This window comes from Nicotiana tabacum, chromosome 3, assembly GCF_000715075.1.
Source record: "Nicotiana tabacum cultivar K326 chromosome 3, ASM71507v2, whole genome shotgun sequence".
NCBI lineage: Eukaryota > Viridiplantae > Streptophyta > Magnoliopsida > Solanales > Solanaceae > Nicotiana > Nicotiana tabacum.
The window spans coordinates 109,540,086-109,552,960 of NC_134082.1; the positions used below are offsets into that span (position 1 = coordinate 109,540,086).

The window sequence follows — 12,875 nt, forward strand, 5'->3', positions numbered from 1 at the left end:
AACCAAATAGATGTTACTGACACCGTTTATGCGCGCAAATGTGGTATATACTCGCAAACAGGACACAACCGTCGTAAATGTCCTTCAGCTGGTTTGGGTGGCAAAGCTAATCAATCCCGTGGTGGGTGTTCTTCTAGTGTACCTAACTACCCATGAGTCGATATTGTAATAATTAGTTGTTATGTCTATGTTGCAAGATTTATGAAATAAAATTATGCTTGTTAATTATGATTTGTACTTTCCCATTTTACCTATTTAAATAATAATTTAATAAAATTATCTGTATATTTATTATGTGTATGTTGTCTTGTCGAACTGAAAAAGCTGACCAACTGACATAAAATTGTCTTGTCAACATCATGATATTTAACACGCAAAGTATAGCGCTATTAGATAGTCCGTTATGTGTGTGTTGTTTTGTCGAACTGAAAAAGATGACCAGCTGACATAAAGTTGTCTTGTCAACATCATGATATTTAACACGTAAAGTATAGCGCCATTAGATAGTCCGTTATGTGTGCGTTGTCTTGTCGAACTGAAAAAGCTGACCAGCTGACATAAAGTTGTCTTGTCAACATCATGATATTTAACACGCAAAGTATAGCGCCATTAGATAGTCCGTTATGTGTGCGTTGTCTTGTCGAACTGAAAAAGCTGACTAGCTGACATAAAGTTGTCTTGTCAATATCATGATATTTAACACGCAAAGTATAGCGCCATTAGATAGTACGTTATGTGTGTGTTGTCTTGTCGAACTGAAAAAGCTGACCAGCTGACATAAAGTTGTCTTGTCAACATCATGATATTTAACACGCAAAGTATAGCGCCATTAGATAGTACGTTATGTGTATGTTGTCTCGCCTATAAATAACGGGCCCATTGTAGTTATGTTGTGTGCTCAAAATTTACTAAAAGCAAATATTTTATTAAAAGTAAGGTTTTTTTTTACTAAAATCAAATATTACACAAATGGCTCAACCTCTTCGTCCACCAAAGTGTAACTGTGGAAAAGCATGCTTGATGCAAAATTGTTGGGACGGTGGTGAAGTTGGACGCCGCTACTGGCACTGTATGAACCAGTTTTACAAGGTTCCCGACGAACCTATTTGTGATTTTTAGGAATGGGTTGATGAACCATGTTATCAGGAATGTTACAGAGAACAACTGCAGTTTCTTCATAATATGTGGTTAAGACAACAGGAACATGAAAAAGAAAGCAATAGAATTATTGCAGACTTGAGGGCGAACCTGAAGGAGGTGGGAGAAGAAAAATGGAAAACACAATAGAATTGTGAAGCACAAAAGGATCGAAAAAAATATAAACTGGAACTTGCGGAAGTGAAGGCGAAACTGAAAGAGGTAGAAGAAGAAAAAGAACAACTGGAAGAACGATTTAAGTGGTTGGAGCGGAGAATAAATAGCAACCGGGGCTAAACATTGGCATGTATGTGTTTAGTGTATTTTTCATATTTCATGTATTTTTATTATGTTGGCCTGCTATGTTTGTGTTTGTGATTATGTTTGTGCTGTAGTAATGTTTTCCTTGTTTGTACTAAATTTTATTTTAATTGAAGTAGAAGTTAAGTTTAAGTGCTTGTGTTGTACTACATTTTATTTTAATTGAAGTGGAAGTTAAGTTTAAGTGCTTGTGTTGTACTAAATTTTATTTTATGAAACTATCAAACGAATGGAGAACAAAAAAAAGTAATGCGCATATTCGATTAAATAATATTGTTAATGTATACAAAAATATTATTTACACCATGTCAATGTGTCCCGCATCCGGTGTGTCTCAATGCAGCCGCTGGGCTGAGGCGCATCCCCTCCCGCCCGGGTACGCTATCAGGATCATCATCATCAAGTCGTCTCCTTATAGCCAGATGCGGCGCAGGATGACATATATCGGTGGTGTTGTCACTCCAGTAGAAGGCTACATAATAATATGAAACTTAGTATAGAAAACTACATAACAATTCACAACAATTTATATTGTCTTACCATCATCGTCTCTAGATCCTGAATGTAGTCATCTGTCGCTGCATCGCATGAAGCCTTAAAAAGGAAATTAATAAAGTTAAAGAAAATAAATAAGTTACAGTTAAAACAAATTCAAATTCAATACTAATAAACTCATACCTGCGCATGTGATGTGGAGCCATAACTCAGTCGGTGCCCACTATAAAAATCTCGGGTTGGTCGATCCTCAACAGTGGTAGACGGGCCTGGGAAGTATCTACCCCAATCCACTCCTTGAATATCCGAGCCCGTGATCAATAATTGACCCGATGGGGTCACCTGCGATGGCACTGGAGTGCGATAAATTCCAAGGCTGTAAGACGGCATGTCCGTCTCATGCATGCCACCTGCCATATCAGCAGCAACATCATCAGCAGGAGCCTCAACGCCCCCTTGCTGGGGACCACCTCCTCTCCGCCCACGACCACATCGTCCGGCACCACCAGCTCGTGGGATACCACGACCCCGATGGTACTGCACTGGGTCCATATAATCAGCCTCGTGTGCCAAACCCTGATCTGATCGGGCTCGCTGTAGTATCTGGGCAGCCACATCCATGAATTGACGACTATACTCCTGCATGGCCACAGGATCGTGGACATAACTCTGCATCTGTTGCCCCATATGATAGACGGTATGCAATCCAATCTCCTGCACAAAGTAAAAAATATAAACTACATATTTGGCACTAAATTACAGCTATATAACTAATAATAACAGAAAACATAACAGGGCCTCGTGTCTCCCGGCGTATGGGACGTACCGACCGTGTGCCTGATGAACTGGGTTCCTGATCGGGAAACAGTGCGGTACCATGCCATATAACGTGGAATAGGAAAGTGCTGCGGAGGTGGGGTCAAGTCCCCTCGCCTGTCCCAGGTACCCAACTACTCGTTAAGCTATGACATAAATGTGTCATCCGCCCTGGACCGATCATCCCTCTCATAATGTAAAGCATGCCAGTCGGTATAGGTTGCAGCAGGCCAAACTGACGAAACACCTGCTTGGAGGCATGGTGCTCGACAATATCGAGACATATGAGCGGGACAGAAGCCCTCCAAATATGTTGGCCGAAAGTGCAATACGCTGGCAGGGTACCTATCACCTCATCGCTGTACGGCGTTCAGATGAACTATCAAATAAGAATACAAACCGTTAGTATGCACAACACTAAGTTAATCTATAACAAGTAAGTTTAGTTAGATATTCACCTATGTGTCTTCCAGCAGATCCAACACATCCCTGCAGAGGGGGAGATTATGATGGGCATCATACTCTCATGCAAGAGTACGACGCATAACCCACCTATAGGCTAGAGGGAGTTGCAAAATTTCTACATTAGCCGGTAGCTGTGGTAGAGGTGGCTGAAACTGCAGAAATCGCTCCCAGACCCAAACCTAACATACAAAGTTGACGTAAAGTATAAGATTAACTATAACTAGGTAGCATTGTAACTACTAGACATATTATTTGAATATGTTGTCGCCTGTAGAAGCGGCAGAAAGCCACCAACGTGTCTCTGTGTGCCGATGCAAGCCCGACACATCTGCCTGTACAGATATAAGATGACAACACCACCCCAGCTGTACAAAGATGTATCCTCGAACCGGGCAATATGATGCAGAAAACGGAGGCTCACTAGGTTCCCCGAAGTGTTCGGGAACAAGACCCCCCCAAATAGAAGGAGCAACAGCAGCCTCGTATATCATTGTACATCCACCTCTACTGACTCATCGGTGATAGTATGGTGGATCTGCACCAGGTGGTCTCTAATGGGGACCAACTGTATATGACTGGACCCAGACGATACCGCCTCGTCCTCCGGCATGAACCCCGTGAGCATGTGCAGCATATCCCAATATGCCTGCCGCGAATAATATCTCATGGTCGCAAGCAGTAAAACTGGCAAGCCATCAGCGGACAGGCCATATAAAATCTTAGCGTCCTGGAGTGTGATGGTGGCCTCGCCGATGGACAAATGGAAAGTGTGCGTCTCCGGTCGCCACCGCTCAATCAAGGTCGTGATCAAAGCATAGTCGAGCTGTATCCGGCCAATCCTAATAATCCTATATAATCCCATCTCCTCCAGGTAATGGACCACGCGGGGATGTAGAACGCGGGGAGGACTCAAAAACTTCCACAATAGATCCACTCTCCTAGCCCGGAAAGTCTGCGTAAGCAACTGTCCGTCCCATATATACTCGGATCTATGCTGGGGCTGTAGGGCTAATAGATCCAACGTCCGGGGGTCGGGATGTATAGTCGCGTCCATGTCGTCAACTGTAAATTCATATTTTTTAATAACTTAATTGTACAAATTATATATATATATATTTATGGGTTTAGGGCTCGATATTTTGAGGACCAGTGACACCAAACTATCATTAATAATTATGTATTTTTATTATAATTTAAATTCATATTTTTTAATAACTTAATTGTACAAATTATATATATATATATATATATATATATATATATAATTATGTGTTTTTATTATAATTTAAATTCATATTTTTATAATAACTTAATTGTACAAATTATATATATATAATTATGTGTTTTTATTATAATTTAAATTCATATTTTTTAATAACTTAATTGTACAAATTATATATATATATATATATATATATATATATATATATAATTATGTGTTTTTATTATAATTTAAATTCATATTTTTTAATAACTTAATTGTACAAATTATATATATGTGTGTGTGTGTGTGTGTGTGTGTTTTATTATAATTTAAATTCATATTTTTTAATAACTTAATTGTACAAATTATATATATATATATATATATATATATATATATATATATATATTTATATATATATATATGGATTTTTATACAATTATTAACTTAATTGTACAAAGTTTGCATTTTCAACAACTAGTATAAGTTACTTAAACAAAAGGAATTCTAAGCTAAAATACTACACATTACTACGCTACAAGGCTCTAAATTTTACTACGCTATAAGGGTCTACGTTTTACTACGCTAAAAAATAATCTAAACTGACCATAAGCAACAAATAAATTTAATTGCAAATAAAATACAAAACGGCATGAAAACACATATATAAAAATCAGGATATTAACAGACAAATTTATTTTACTAATTTATATTTTGTTAGAAAATACTAATATTAAATCCGGATAAATTTAACATGCTAGTTTCGAAAAAAACACACAAACGAAATAGGACACATACAAATCAAATAATATGCATTATTATAAATGTTTCAACTTAAAATAAATCGAAATACCTCGATTTAGACAACAACAACAACACCGACCCAGTATAATACCTCGATTTAGAATTTTGGCAAAGCAAAAAGATTGAAATTTTGACTCTGGAAGTGTGAATCAACAATAACACGGAACTCTACTCGAATGTGGGACCCTTTTTCTTCGAGTTTTATGTGTCGGGGGACCCAATTTTTTTATTTTTTTTTACAAAAAATGGCAGAAACGGGGTGGTGGGGGACCAAGAAGAGATGGAGTCTTTAAAAAATGGAGGATGAATCGAGATGGAAGACGGAGGGGTATAAAATATCTATGTATAGCACCACTATACCTGGCGCTATACATTAATGATGTATGTATAGCGCCACTATACCTGGCGCTATACATTAATGATGTATGTATAGCGCCAGGTATTGTGGCACTATACCTGGACGTGTCAGATTTTACAGTATAGCGCCACAATACCTGGCGCTATACATTAACGGTGCCGTTATTGTTAGTATATAGCGTCAGATATTATGGTGTTATATATAAAATGTCATTTTTTTTACCACCTATTTATGTAGTTTGAGTCCAAAAAAACCACATTTTGGTTCCGGACTCTTTATTAAGCACTGACGAGTGCTGAGAGACCTAACCCAATAATTCCATTATTTCGACAGTTCAATCACTCCTCTCTCGTAAGCACTAATGTGTGGAACCATGTGCCAATGTACAATGTTAGCATTATTTTTCCAGTATTCATAATAGCTATGGATGTATCAAATTCAATATGGTTACCTATCACCTCAAATTTAAAGCAGGAGGAAAAAATACAGTTAACTTTCTGAATCAGGGCGAACATGAGGAGATGTATGCTAGATCAGAGCAAGTTTAGCTGACATAATAGCATACATTTACTAAGAATGTGATACAATTCAACAAAATGACAGAGATGTAGCCATGTAGTGATAGTTCATATGATCAGTAACTGAAATAAAATCCCCATTTAATTCTTCAACAATTAGAATTGCTTAAAATACTTTGGTATGAAACAAACACTGTACAGCGAGCAAGAAATTGTAGAAGACATACTTCTTCATGTTATCTATAAATACACTTGAAACCCAGCTTCCAACTTTTGCGCTGGAATGAAACTTAAAATCAGAAAAACAACAACTTACAATAAAATAAACAGCAGCTATAGCTATAGGCTATGTCATACCATTAATTCATGTCCAAGAAATTGCCAGAGGACTACCCACCACATGCTTCCCATCTGACCACTCAATTCTGCCAAATACATTCGTAGTTGAGGAAGACATTGATGGAGCCGTAAAAGTCACTGTATATGATTTCTTCTCATTCATCTGACTGAAACTCAATGTCTCAGGCTCAACCGTAATCTTCACTGAACTAGTTGGTGATGTAACTGTAACTTTATATGTTCCAGCCGGTCCAACATTAGTCAGCATCCGGCTGTATTTGATTGAGCTTGAACCGGCACTCCCGGTTCGAGCTGCGGATTCTGCTGGAAATGAGACTGCAAACGAAGGGTAATTCAAATCTGTGACACTGTATTTTTTACTCTCATTGCACGTGAAGTTTCTTCTTGCTAAGCTGCTGATTTGTGAGGGAGTGTAATTCAATGCACACAGGAAATTGAGATAATCGTCGGTGGTTATGTCGTAGACCAGTCCTGGGTTCAATGCTGAAACGGGATCCACGTGTCCGGCTCCGTGATCAAGCGGTGTTGATGGTTTTCCGGTGGAGACGTCTTGTATTGCTCCGCCGTTCTTGTAGGCGGTGTAAGCGGTGGTCATGAGCGCCGAACGGATGGCGGCAGGGCTCCATTCTGGGTGGGCCCCTTTTAGCAAAGCCGCTAAGCCACTCACGTGTGGACACGACATGGAGGTGCCCGAGATAATGTTGAACCCGACCCGTCTATCGTCCTCTTCTAACCCGGTTGGACCGACAGCCCCAGTCCAACCGGCTAGAATGTTAACACCAGGCGCGATGATATCCGGTTTAAGTATCTCCGGGGTGATTGAATTCGGGCCTCTAGAACTAAACGCTGCAACAACTGGTGACGGTTCAATTCCTACCTTTGTTCCTTCAAAAAGAATGGTGGCCGTTGGATTAGAATCCGAGGTTAAATAATCCCTGATTGCATCCCCTGTCTTTTGACCCACTGCGGTCGCCGGAAGTAAGTGAGCGTCAGCCACTAGCTCCTCCCCATTCGCGGCCGTGTTAGTCAAAACCATGCCCGCCCCACCAGCTGCTTTTACCACAGAGCCCTTTTGGACTCTAGCGTTAATCCCTCTGTCACACAACACAATCTTGCCTTTAACTTTCTCAGGAATTAAAGTACCCGTCATACACAGATTTCCATTGGTGACGTTGCTAGCATTACCAGCATACACAAAGGGAAGCATTTTGTTAGGTAATGAATTACCCTTGTAAAGTGAAACGCCTGAGAAGTTTTTACCATTACCAAGGCTTACATATGCCGGAAAATCACGGTCCAATGTTCCGGCCCCAACGGTGGTGATCCAAGGTGCTACGTTAGACAAACTGTATGGGCTCGGACCAGCATTTCCAGCTGAACAAGAGACCAAAATACCCTTCTCCATAGCAGCAAACGCTCCAATTGCAACGCTGTCTCTGTAATAATCCGATATGCCTCCACCTAGTGATAACGAAAGTACATTTACGTTATCATCAATTGCTTTGTCCATAGCTGCTAATATATCGGAACTAAAACATCCACCAACCCAGCAAACTTTATACACGGCAACTCTTGCACGAGTAGCCATTCCTCGAGCAGTTCCAGGAGCATAGCCAAAAAGGCTAGCGCCCTGAACAACTGAACCACCTGCTGTGGTAGAAGTGTGTGTTCCGTGTCCGTCATCGTCCCTTGGTGATTTGGACTCTTTGGACTCATCAATTGGACCAAGTGTAGTCTCATAACCTCTAGAAAAATACCTAGCTCCGATAAGCTTTCTGTTACAATTCGATGAACTGAAATTGGTTCCAGACTCACACTGACCTTTCCACGAAGCGGGAATAGGCCCAAGTCCACTATCGTCGAAACTCTTACTTTCCGGCCAAACTCCAGTGTCAAGTACTCCGATGATGACGTCACTCATAGCATCTGACTCAGGGAAGAAATCAGCGCTTTTGTCGAGGCCCAGAAAAGTAGGTGTACGAGTAGTGTGGAGTTGGTATTTTAACTCGGGTAAAACAGAGAGAATCCCAGGTTGGGTTTCTAAGGATTCAGCTTCTTGTGGTGTAAGCCTTGCTGAGAAACCATGGATAACGTTGTTGTAAACATAGAGCATCTCAGCTGAGTCAGAGACTGATCTTAGGGACGAGTCATACCAGTGAGTATGGTCGTCGTTAAAAGTTGCTGGCATTTGGGATTTAGCCATGTGAATGATGTATGTTTTCTTCTTCACCATTGCCACTGACATGTGGCATCGGAACAGAAGTGCAACAACAACAAGTATTACTGGGTATCTAGACATTTTGAGTTTGTGTGAATTTTCACTCATTCCCTAGTGAAAGAAAGGGAATGGATGAACAAGAAATGAGAAAGTGCAGTTAATATATATAGGAAAAAGAGAGGTAGCAGAGTGAACAGTTTATATGGAGTGTGAAAACATGAAAAGGCAAGCTAAGAGTGTGAGAGTAGTGATAAAGTGGGGCTAGCTGGGGTGGGGGGGGGGGAATAGGGTTCTTGTTTGCTTCTTATGAATGATTGGTTTCAAACAAACAGAATAGAAAGATCCAGCCTAGCAGAACAACTGATGATAAGTTATATGATAAATAAAAGATTAAAGAAGGAGAAGATATCATAGAAGGATCAAATGATGACATTCACGGAAATTGTAGTAGTTTTTTTTTGTTTTTCTATAAATTTTTTAGAGAAATATGCCGTCGCTATCTTTCGCAAATAAGAGAGGAGAAGTAAATTGCACTAGACAAGTTCGGTGCAACGAACTCTGACCGAAAAAACTGCTGGTAAGAAAAAACGATCTCAAGGTCTCTCACGTGAGAAACCAATAACCCAATCAACTTGGCAATCCTTCAACTTAAGATCAAGAGTAATAAAAGAAGAGGAGTTAATTTTATTCATGATCATTGAACTTTTGTGTTTGTTATCCAAAAATCACTTTTCTTTTTTTTGTTAGGTAAAAATCATTTAACTTTGTGTTCATTACACAAAAGTCACTTTTCTTTCTTTTGTTACACAATTTTACTTTGCTCTAGTTATCACAAAAATCACATTTTTACTTGAAAAGTCTATTATACCCTTGATATTATATAAACCTTCATATTTATGTAATACCTTCTATATTATATGCTATATAATATATTTTTAACTATGTATTTTATTTATAAATAAAATAACTTAATATTATTTTATTTATTATTTTTATAATATATTCGTATATTTAATTTTTTCTTAACGTTAATTTTTAAAATATATTAGTAGTGTTATTAAATTTGTCAGTAACCTTAATATATATTAGTAGAGGAATAAAGCGACAAGTACATTTTCGTGAGAAAATTCGCACGTAAACAAACAAAGAAAATGAGGAAAAATTATATGTTAATCTGAAGGAAAATCCCTAGGTACTACATGTGAATCTAGACGGGGATATTTTCTTGGGATTTTACTGGGCAATTGGTTATTTGAGAAATTACAGTACTAGAAATTCGGAAAAACCCGTCTAAAATAATCGACTAAATTTGGTCGGTAATGGCCAATAACTGTCCAAAACGCGATCATCAACGTGTAGTCGGTATTTTGAAGGTCGGAAGGGCATACCGACCAAAGTTGGTCAGAAATTACCGAATAACTTTGGTCGATCAATTAAATTCAAAAAAAAAAAAGAATTGCTGAAAAAAAGTTATTTTATAACGCTACTAATATATCTTGAAAATTAAAGTTAAGAAAAATTAAGTATACGAATATATTATAAAAATAACAAATAAATAATATTAAGTTATTTTATTTATAAATAAAATACATAGTTAAAAATATATTATATAGTATAGTATAGAAGGTATTACATAAATATGAAGGTTTATATAACATCAAGGGCATAATAGATTTTTCAAGTAAAAATGTGACTTTTGTGATAACTAGAGCAAAGTAAAATGATTTTTGTGTAACAAAAAATAGAAAAGTAACTTTTGTGTAATGAACATAAAATTGAATAATTTTTATGTAACAATAAAAAAAAATAACTTTTAGATAACAAACATAAAAGTTCAATAATCATGGATAAAATTATCTAAAAAAAAAAAAGAGAGAGAAGAGAGTACAAAATAATGTTTTGCGTATTCTCCTTTCGTCACGTGTCTTCCGGCTTTTATCCTCTTATTTAGCTTTAGCAGTGAAGGAATACTCGGTGCTAATCTCTTTTCACCTTCCACTTTACCTTTTTCTCATCGCAGAAGAAGCCAGAAAAAGCAGAATTCCAAAATCCACCAAGCTGCTATTCGACAATTTCTATTTTTTTTTTTGGTATTTACATAGTTAATACCCCCTCTATAATATCATGTTATTAAGAGAAGAAAGGAAATTTAAAGTTAAAGGATTTTTAAATATAGAAAAGTTTCTTTCCTTTCGTACTAAGACCGTCTCCAAGGCTGCATTATTTCTTGCACCAATTCCAAATTTGGTGCAAGAAATGGTATTTTTTACTCCAATGCAACACTATTTCTTGCACTATTATAGAGCATGAATAGTGTTGCACCAAATTTGATTTAATATTATTTTATTCAATCTTTTTATTTTTTGGACTTTTAATTTATCATATATTGTGTATATAATTAATTTTTATATTAAGATCTTTATAATTTTAATTTTATATCCTATTTTTTGATATATTAATTTTTGTATATATTATATTTATATAAAATTATAAGTTAATTTTATTATTATTATAATTGTATATCCTATTCTTTTTCGGAAGCACCACTAGGATGTAAATTTTCGACTTGACGAATACATCCCTTTAATTTTCTGACAGCCTTCTCAATTGTTTGAAGTTGACATTGCACTGATCTTTGGTTGCGCTCCACCCAATTCTCTTTTTTTTCTATAATTGTAAGCTGCGACGATTCAATTCCAAAAATTATCTTTAGATTGATAATATTTAATTATCTTTATCAATAATTTCACTTTTAGTTAATTTATCCTTTAAAATAATTTTGTAATAAATGATTATATAAGTGGTGAATGTGAATTATATATAATGAATATGGAAAAAAGAAAAAAGATAGTATTAATTTGAAGGAAATAAAAAATGAAAAGTAAATAAAAGATAATAATATAATATAGAAGAGAGAAGATTTGATGTAAAAAATGGTGCTAGCCTTGGAGATGACCAGAGAAAGAATACTGTGTAAAATGAAATCGAGAGAGCATTAGAGTGTGCAAATTCTAATTAGACTGCAGTATTAACGAATCCATATCGTGACGTCTAAGCCTAGTGCCTATCAGACATCCAACTACGTATTTGTTTAGATAAACTTACGTATTTGGTTCCTTAGTTAGGGTATAAGATTATAATTTTGGTTCTCAAGATTATGTAGCCAAAATTCATGTTTAACTGTCAACTAGTCGACTATGCTTTTGGCTTCTTCTTGGAAATTCTCCACTTTATAGATTATTAACTAGTAGAATATGTAAGTACCAACGATTTTTGTCGATATCATACACTATTTAGACTGTTGGTGGAAGTTTCAAATTCCTTAAATTTTCTCTTATGTATAATTGCAGTGGAAAGTTTACATCTCACAAATAGCATCTTTGGTCTTTCCTCCTTCCCACTTTCCCTCGGTAATAATAATAAAATATTTAGCAAAAATATCACACGTTTTTTTCTAGAAAATAAGGGCACAAACTATACATTTTGATTGTATATGTGTTATCTTTACAGAGGTTGGTGATGAAATTCATTGCTCAAGCAACGGTCCAATCTAAATCGTCAGATTAATAAATGCTGTAGACTTCATGAAGAGAACTTGCAGTGTTCAACCTCCAACTTCCAATAACTAAATAATAAAAAAGAGAAAAAGAGAAAAAAAAAAAATCTTCACCATTACTGAACGTAGTGGTTCACGGATCCATACTAAAATTGTGCAGCGTTAAGTATTGGGTATTAATTTGTGTAACACAAGGTAGATATGGTAGGTGAGAGACATCGATATTCCACCTTTCGGGAATTACTCTAATGACCCCAAATTAGAATTACCACGGTGGTTTGTTTTTCCAGTTTAATACTGGCACGATAAAAGAATTTATAATAGCAGTGTAATTTCATACTACATTATAGTAATAAGTTATCTACTTTATTTTTTTAGTCAAATCATATTTGTTATAAAGAGTTACTATTTGTTATGATAGATACATGAAACCACAAGCAATTGCTAGTGCATAAAATTTAAATTATTGTTTTACTAGCCACTATACTCGAAAACAACAGACAAGGTTCAACCTTCGACATTATTTAATTAATGGTAGATACTGCTAATTATGGGTGACAAATGAGATTGTTTTCTTGTATTTTGTGTAAGGGGTAAAAGACAATGGAACCACGTGAATCCCG

The 12,875-nt window shown here is 36.5% G+C and overlaps 1 protein-coding gene across 1 annotated transcript; it reads right to left on the reverse strand.

Annotated features, from left to right (window-relative positions):
• Positions 1–6,330: 6,330 nt before the first annotated feature.
• LOC107770994 (subtilisin-like protease SBT1.7) lies at positions 6,331–9,144 on the reverse strand. Its single transcript, XM_016590321.2, has one exon. It carries the CDS (start codon positions 8,802–8,804, stop codon positions 6,483–6,485), a length of 2,322 nt encoding a protein of 773 aa, XP_016445807.1. The 5' UTR covers positions 8,805–9,144; the 3' UTR covers positions 6,331–6,482.
• Between the last annotated feature and the right edge of the window lie 3,731 nt (positions 9,145–12,875).

What these genes read in the sequence shown, in the direction of transcription:
- LOC107770994 (XM_016590321.2), bottom strand. Translation starts at nt 8,804, where the DNA reads ATGAGTGAAAATTCACACAAACTCAAAATGTCTAGATACCCAGTAATA.